The sequence below is a fragment of the Pocillopora verrucosa genome, chromosome 7 (assembly GCF_036669915.1).
Source record: "Pocillopora verrucosa isolate sample1 chromosome 7, ASM3666991v2, whole genome shotgun sequence".
Classification (NCBI taxonomy): domain Eukaryota; kingdom Metazoa; phylum Cnidaria; class Anthozoa; order Scleractinia; family Pocilloporidae; genus Pocillopora; species Pocillopora verrucosa.
Genome location: NC_089318.1, coordinates 4,839,760 through 4,848,479, shown reverse-complemented (window position 1 = coordinate 4,848,479; position 8,720 = coordinate 4,839,760). Strand labels below are relative to the sequence as shown.

The following is an 8,720-nucleotide window of genomic DNA, read 5'->3' as shown; positions in this document are numbered from 1 at the left end:
TTCAAGCATTTTCTTCCAAGATTGTTTTTTCCTTGTCAACGAGGCGCTAATGAAAAGGCGTTTCAATGACTCGATTTTTTCGTTAGAACGAAACAGGATAAAATTTCATGGCCTCACGGCCGCTCTCAAGGATAACAAAATTGAGCCGATATTGCTTCGCGTTATTTTCGTTGTTTAGCTTTCACGGGTGACCGACCTTTCACGACAACAAAAACAATCATGAAACAAAACAGACACCTTTTTTTGTTTTGCATTTCTACTAAACCCTAACGAGTTCTTCATTTTGGGTAACGAAACTCCGCCTTAAGATAATTTTTCAATTAAAATTTACTTTTGGTCAACATTTCACCAAATGTGTTAATTACCTTTAATAGGAAATTGGGCAACAAATGGAAATATTTCCACTAAACGTGATGGAATGGCCATTTGACTTACATTTGGCATCCATTTGTTTAAAAAAGATCTCTTATCGTACAAGTATGAAAACAATATTTACACATTACCGAATTCTCTAATGTTTCTCTGATTCATTGCATACTTTGCAAGAGTCTTTCACTCGCTTTGAGCTTAAGATATCTTCTTGCCACGATGTTGCTGGATAGCAAAAATCTGCGTGACTGACTTCAATCGGCGTACGGTTCGCTGCCAAGCTAAATTGATTCCGCTCGCAGAATAAGAACGCAATACCATCTCCAAAACAAGCAAAGCAACATAGTGGCTGCTTCAGCCAAAACAACAATAATAACAAACGCATCAGCAGCTATGCTGCAGGGAGTCTTTGTCTAACGGGGGCATGTTGTATAGCAAAGTCGCCCTCAATAAAAGTTTTAAAATAAGTTCATCGTCCGTAACTTCCACGGGGAATTTTCCTTCTTTATCTTCAGCCCTGACATTCGCACCGTTCCTTAAGAGATACCGGCAGATTGCTTCGTAACCTTCGCTGGCCGCGTAATGCAGAGCGGTCCAACCGAATCTATCCTTCTTGTTAACGTCTGCTCCTAATTCGACCAGCATTTTAGCGCTCTCCAAATTTCCGTCTAAAACGCACTGATTGAGTGCCGTGAGTCCTGAAGTAGTTATTTCATTTATCTCGCAACATGTAATTTGTTTTCTCAATCGCTTCTTTAAAGCTTCTCTTTCCTTTGGCTGTCTTATAGCGGCGATTTGGACTTGCAACATCATATCAATAGGGACTCGCCGGCTGTTTCTCTTTCGTTTTTTCTGCGCTGGAGATCCTTCAGGCGAAGTTGTATTAGTTACCAAATCCTGCATGGTGCTTCGACAATGTGTGCCTTTGAAAATTCAAAGCTTCCTCAACGCCTGTCTCTTAAAAGCACCTTCGACTTCTACGCACTTAAATGCCGAACGTGTTTGGAATCGGCTCTTTATACAACTGAGAAGGCGCCTATAAGTGACGCCTACAAAAGATCAATTACACACGTCACGTAAGCAACAAATGGCCGTGAGTGATATTACGTCAGTGGATTAGCATTGCAAAACGCGCGAAGGCACGAGATTAAGGGAGAGGTTCGTTTGGTCGCGTTTTAACTCTTTAGGAGTAAACCACTAATGTACCCTAAATTTTGTCTTTTTAGGAACTAGAGAGAAAAAACTTACGCGATATCAAACTGACGTTTTGATAAAAAATCCTTCAATTCGATATTTCATTCATGCCTATTTCGGTTCCGAAAGGCGTTACTTAGCCGTCGGACATGGCCATTTTTTTTTGTCAGATATTTTAAGAAACAGAAGTGGTTTCCCTTCTTTGCCGCCGGCGAAATTACGTGCCAAAAAAGACCACTGCTTGCTAAAATTAATATTTTAATTAATGACTAAGGTAGTACATGTAGGTCGTGATCTCTCTCGAATAATCGCGAAAATATTGGACCTCGTGAAAATTTCTTTACCAAATTAATTTATGCACATTGGGCACATACTGGGTTAAAAGTTACAGAGAGGAACTGTTAAACTCCAGAATTCTTCCCTTCCTTTTAAAGAAAGCTTAAAACGGACTGCCTTCGTATTTAGCTTTCCTCAAATCGAGTGAAATTTGAGCAAGAATGCTTGTGCGCTCGTCCGAATCCTTTGGGATATATTGGACCTTGTTTGAAAATTTCGTTTAGCTTGCAAATTTATGCAAACTCAATTGGTATCTCTCTTTAGGGTCAAACGGTTGTTAAATTTTGGATTAATTTCGGAAATTTTTCATGTCTTTTTTTAAAGCAGTGTCTTCCCAGTTTTTTAAAATTTTCCTAGTCTGCTATAATCTGGAAGTAAAAAAACTAAAGAAAAGAGATTGAAATAAGCGAGCACGTTACTTTCCTCTTCTGGAATCGCGACTGCCGGATTACTTTCTGGGAACTTTCACACTGGCTGTCACCTACTGGCGCAGCTTGCGTGAGTTCTCACGGTTATGCTTGTCGCGCGGACCTCCTCCCATTTGTTCCGGCCTTGGCATCGATGAAGAGAATATTTTCTTTCCGGTAATTTCCTGCTGTTTTGTTTTATCAAATAGCTTCCGGGCTTTTGGCGGCAAGCAGCAAACAAACAATAAATCAGTCACCGAAACAGCGTGAGAAACAAATGGCAAAGTCGAGGGTTTTTTTAACTTCACAAACGGCTAAAATAAACAACCGAGAAATGTCAAGAAACGAATTGTAAAATATGGTGTGGGTTCCTTACATTTTGCTCAGTCACGCTCAAAAATTTCATTCTCAAACTCACTGGAAGAAGGGTCGAAAACATATTTAGCAGCACAAGTCAGCATTCCAGCTATGAGAGCTGAGCAATGGAAAGTTTTACGAAACGTTTTTTATGGCTCCTGCTGATCAAGAAAATTATTTTAGCCCTGCCCCACGCGGTTGCATCGGAATTCTGCTGTAAAGTTCCCTTTTTTCCACAACTAGGGTTCTGTTATTCAATCCTACTTTGCTGCAGCAAACAAAGGCTCTCTTTTCAGGTTAGATAGGTTATCAGGTTGTAAAATCATTTCGTGCGTGCTTGTAAACAAAGCTCTTAAGAGTTGTCCTTTTAACATCAAGCCAATCTTAGCGGATTAGCTTTTAGAAACTCCGCCAGGGTATAGTTCAAGTACTTCTGGAGACGAGACAGAACTTGCCACATGGACAAATCTCTCTACTGAGTCATAAACTCTGAAAAAAAAAAAAACTCAGACCAGGAGACTACGCGGAAACTAAAGGATGAAGCGGTCGAGGCAGAGGAAACAAACAATGAATTTACCATCTGAGAAAACTGCAATTTTTGTGAAGGCTTGATTGGCAAAGTTAGCGGTTTTTGGTTTCTATGATTAGACGTTATACTATAAATATCAATATTTTAAAAGCCGGTCTGATATTCCTTACTGAAAGCGTGGGAGACACTGAAATACCGCCGTCTGTGAGCTCCACGAATTTTTAATTTATCTTGGTCTATTCAATATATCTGATAATTGACATAGATATTTGAACTGCAAATTTACGTTATTAACCTCACTAACTCCCAAGAGTGACAAGGACAGAATGTCTCCTTACAGTGATATCAATACGATATCAAGCAGACAAGTGAAGAGAATAAAGAAAAATCTAAAGTAGGGGATAATTAGTTGATCAAATACCAAATTCTTCAAACTAACCTTATGAGAGTTATATGAAAGACATTAAGGAGAATTACTGCTTACTCCCTAAGGGGCACCAATATTTTATCACTTCCTAAGCCGTTTACAACCACATATGGTCTAAATTCTTTTAGCTATTCATCTGTTACGTACTGGAACTCCCTCCCTGACCACTTTAGAAAGACTGTATATTATAATGAATTTAAGCGCAAACTGTTAGTGCACGGTTTCTGTTAATATTACATTAATATTACATTATATTGTTGTATTAATGATTATTATATTATTATTATATTATTATATTATGAATTATTTTTTTCTCTTTTTAGGCTTGTTCTTGCTGTAACTTTTAAAATTAGTAATTAGGATCGGAGATACTAGCTTGTAAGCTACACTGAAATCCGAGGATAAATAAAGCTTATGTATGTATGTATGTTACTAATGAGATCTTGGGAGTGAAACTTGAAAAGAGAAGACTCGTGTACGTTGGTGCAACTCAGAAAAACGATTACAGGTCGAATTTCTGTTGCGAGCTTGTAAATAATTTTTAATGATAGGTAGTTGTTACTCTTAATTCAAGTTTGCCTAATGTAAGCATCTCGATATCCCTCTTTAGTCGTCATCGTCAGAGCACGATGAATATTGGCCAATAATAGCATTTGTTTCCCATAATTCAACACCAGTCAGCCTGATTGAATTTAGCGAAAGGGGTCTGGATACTGATGATAAAGTTTTGCGACAAAATTATTTGAAGATGGCGGGATAGAACATCAGGCTCAGCAAGTGACCGAGACCCCTGCTTGAACCAGGCGCCATTCTCATGTTACGTAAGTAAATGCGGCAGACACTAGCTAACTGAGGTTTGTTTTAGCTCCAAACACCTTGCCATTGATGCGCCGTACCAGTTTTGTAAGTTTCGGAACGGCATTCCAATCATTTTAGCTTCGGTGTTCAATAATTGTTTTGAGGGGCGTACCGGAAAAAGCGCATTAGCACTACACTTGTCACCTGGTGCACATGTGCTCAGCCCAACCCAAGCTCGATTTTCATTTCCGATGGAAGGAAAATCAGCGAGTCGAATCCCTGTGAAGGAATCAGATATATTCTTCGTTGGTCACTCCTGGTTATGTGTCGCAACACTCTCTTGATCTTTGCACAGATGCGATTATAACTATTTGGCAACGCAAACAAAAAAATAATGGTTCTTAAATCAGAAATAACATTTTTTAAAACGAAATCACTCTCTGGAGTGGACTCACATGTTTACTTTCATAGTCAAAACACGTGAACCCGATAAACACTTTTGTAAAAAGGTCACGTTAAGTAAATCATTGAAATTGCTTCACGCGAAGATTTTGCGGTTATAGGAACGAAAACTGCATCAGAGCAAGGTAAATGAGAATCTTCTTGTTTTAAATTTAAATTTGTTAAATATTTTCATGACGTCCCACCTAGAAGTTTAGAAATATCGATTTGTTTGAAGCACCGAGAGAATTTTTTGCCGGTCCGTGTTGCAGGTAGCGCAGTTTGAAATTGGAGTTTTCCAAAAATCTGAATCAACAGTTTTTCTCTTAATCTTGATTGACAATGGCAATAGACTGAGTTGACTCCCGATAGCACGAACCTTCGAGGGAAATTGAAAAAGGCTCGAGGTATTGAAGGTTGACAGTAAATGGCGGCCAGTAACGGCAGCGCGTGTAGTATTCTTTTCTGTGCTCGGTTCATTTTGATCACATTTTATTTCAGTATGCAGAAGTTGGGTGAATAAGGAACGTTTTGACTAAGGAATGAGGCACTGAAGCCGATTTCATGGAAATAAAATGAACTGAAGTTAAGCGTATCTTCAGTAAACCAGCGAAACCTGAACTAAAGTGGTAGTCAAATCCGTGACTTTTTGGACTACAGTACAGTTTATTTTGAACATAAAACTGAGTAGAAAATCACCCCAAGGAACTGAAGCGGAAATCGCTTCGAGTTGACTCCCGATAGCACGAATATAGTCACGAATATAGTCGAGGGTGGCCATGATATCGGGTCGACTGTCAATAGAATAGAAACTTGTCAAATGACCTGATCAGATTAAGTTGCTGTCTGAAATGAAATAAATTCGAGTCAGCAGGAAGCTCGAGTTTCTGAAGGGCAAAAAAATTGAAGAACTTGAACGGGAAATCAATTTTCAAGTAAACGCGCGGTTCAGTGGTGTTAGCGAGGGTGCCCATGATATCGGCTCGACTGTCAATAGAATAGAAACTTGTCAAATGACCTGATCAGATTAAGTTGCTGTCTGAAATGAAATAAATAGCCGAAATTTTTTTTAGAGCTCTCACCAAGACTCAAACCACAGACCCGAAGACGAGGGATAGGCATAACTTGAGTGAGAGCTGGACTGGCTCTGAACGTTGGATACTCTTCCCTAAATTTTAAAGAAAACTATATTCGATTCCTTACTTCCCCTCTCTCTTCCCCTAAAATACAGCAACACCTGCTATAGTGACAAAAGTGCAGCAATAGAGAGGAACAAAGTTGTCAGGGTCCTATCAAGGTTTCAACCTATTTTTCTTACTGTAAGAGAAACTTTAGAAATGTTCTATCAAATACGTGCGAGGTTTCTCTCAAGTAAAGACAATAGTAGGTATTCAAGTGACCCAGTAGAAACGTGTCACTGGTGTTCTTGCGTCTCCTGACCTCGAATCACAAAGGCCACCAATCGACCCGTTTACTTAGGACCGATCCCGTGATATTAGCGGACAAAAGAAGCGGCTGGCGACTTTCTTGAAGCAAACGGTGTTTTGTAAGTAGGCCTCGTTTTACCTTTGAAAATAACTTCTTGTATATATATTTTTCAAGAGCTTTACTTGGTAAGCTGCAAATATAACGTTTAAGTTTCCTGTTTCATGAAAGGGAAACTATAACGATTATCAGTTATTTTGATGTCTCCCTCGAAGTCTATAAATAGCGATTCGCTTAAAAGACCGAAGGAAGTTTATCAGCGTAATAAGCGACGTTAAATTACAGTTTTCTCGAAATTTGACTCATCGGTTCTTCTCAGTGAACTGAGACAATGAACAGGAAAGAACTTGTACTGCTGATGTGATTAAATTCTGATTTACAATCATAAACAAATGAAGAAAATACTTCAATGCTTCATGGATCATACTTATAGGGATAATTGTGTCTTTTCCTTTTCAAATGCAAAATTTTTTTTGTATAAAAACTTAATCTGGATCACCTGGTTTATTTTCTCAATTATCACCGTCACAAGGTAAAAAATTAATTTAAAGAGTTATTTCAGGGAGAGTATAAATTCTATAATTCAATTCTGTAAAACATTTATATACAGCGGCCCTCCTCTGTCTCTGTGTTGACTACCGTCTAAATGTTGATTTTTAAAGTTGACTTGGACCCTGCTACATGTAATCATAAGATTAAAAGATTCTAAGCATGTCGAGTATTAGCTATTTGACTCAAACAGGCTCCAATGTGAATCTGGTCAAATGAAATCAATGAGAGCTCTACTACGGATGTTATCTGTTTCTGAGTTAAGCTGTGCGCAAATAAGAATGAGACTTCTACACTTCATAAAACTAACTTTAGGGTATAATATTGTGTGCCTTTCCTTTCCAAATGCTAAATTTCTTGTTTGAAAAAAAACAACTTTGGATAGAGTATATAATGATCTACAATTTGGTTCTGCACAAAATATTTTGACAACCCCTTTTTCTGCCTTTGTGTGCTATTATTCCAAAGTTGGCTACCGCCGGTCAAGAGGGTGAATACTGGGGCAAGCTGCCTTCATTTAACTAAACTCTGCTGCTTATCATGATCTTGAGAGTTAAAGATTCTTATTAAGGATCCCTATTATTAGCCATTGCACTCAAACGGGCTTCAATGTGTGTCTGGTCAAATGAAATCAGTGAAAGCTTTAGATCTGGGAATTCACTTAGTGTTCTTCGTCATGCTGTCAAGGGGCTACAATAATTTTATTAACGTTGTAGTCACACTGACATATACTGCTTTCTGCTGCCTGTAAATAATGTATGAAAAGGCTTAAGGTTGGTTAATTGCTTATGCCTGCAGGATGCCCGCCCTTCGTATTTCCTGAGTGATTTCACTGTCTATAATTTTATCCAGAAAAGTAGATTTATTCTTGCTTTGGAAAAATATTTACACAGGCACTGATAAAAAGCAAAATGCACGTACATATGGTCAAATTTTGGACCGTTAATAAGCCCCGAGTTCTCAGCAAAGCTGGTACGTGACGGCATCTTTTCAGTCTAAATTATGACAATTATGTGATAGGTTATTCCACTTCTAAAAGAAAGAAAGGAAGGCAGATGAATACTAGGAAAACTGTCTGACAACCAGAATTATTATACTGACTAAATTTACCTTCTCAATTTCGTTTCTGTCAATTTTTAAAGCTGTTCAGAAATTTCCAGCGTCAGAAACGTAGGGAGAGAGCAAAAACACACGCTGAGTAGTGTCCAGGCTTCCGGGGTTTTTTCTTTGCCTTTTTCTCTTTTGTCGTCTACTTTTTTTTTAACCCGACCGACTGACCCACATTCTTGTGAGGAAAGGCAATGCGGAAGCCATACATTTCACATAGATGGCTTGTTTTTTATTTTTTTTTCTACATTTTTTTAAGCGAGGCATCTTTGATTTGACCTGTTTAAGTAGCTCCTGCTAAATATAGAGTTGACATGACAATAGTCAATGAAAATATTGTTCCTATCAACAGATTAGTAGATTTTGAACAAGAAGATCAGTGCGGGTCATTCTCGACTAGAGCGGCAGTGATTTAGGAAACATCACGAAAATGCTTACTGTGCTAAACTCCACGGGCTCCATAATTTTCGTTTTAAAGTATTCAAAATTTCTATAAGGTATTTCACACTTCCGAGCAGGTAGGGTCATAGTCATTACGAATTAAATCAGTTAATCATATTTTTTACTTTCATGACTTGACCTGCTGATCTTCACAGGTAAATTGCCTCCCAGATCATTATTTAGTTGGGCGTTATTTTTAGCTGCGATGCGATGCCGCCTTTTTTTTTTTTTTTCGTGGGACCTCTGTTCCTTGTGAAGGAATCTTATCAAAAATTGTTAA

At 38.3% G+C, this 8,720-nt stretch overlaps 2 protein-coding genes across 2 annotated transcripts in view; one reads left to right on the top strand and one right to left on the bottom strand.

The window, feature by feature from the left end:
- Nucleotides 1-353: 353 nt before the first annotated feature.
- Nucleotides 354-1,402, bottom strand: LOC131773064 (notch-regulated ankyrin repeat-containing protein A-like). Its single transcript, XM_059089025.2, has one exon. It carries the CDS (start codon nt 1,270-1,272, stop codon nt 754-756), a length of 519 nt encoding a protein of 172 aa, XP_058945008.1. The 5' UTR covers nt 1,273-1,402; the 3' UTR covers nt 354-753.
- A 2,969-nt stretch (nt 1,403-4,371) lies between these two features.
- Nucleotides 4,372-8,720, top strand: part of LOC131773040 (beta-1 adrenergic receptor-like) — a 33,837-nt gene continuing 29,488 nt past the window's right edge. The window contains exon 1 of the mRNA XM_066170446.1: nt 4,372-4,440. The gene's annotated coding sequence lies outside the window, so the exon portion shown is untranslated. The remainder of the gene's footprint in view (nt 4,441-8,720) is intronic.

What these genes read in the sequence shown, in the direction of transcription:
- LOC131773064 (XM_059089025.2), bottom strand. Translation starts at nt 1,272, where the DNA reads ATGCAGGATTTGGTAACTAATACAACTTCGCCTGAAGGATCTCCAGCG.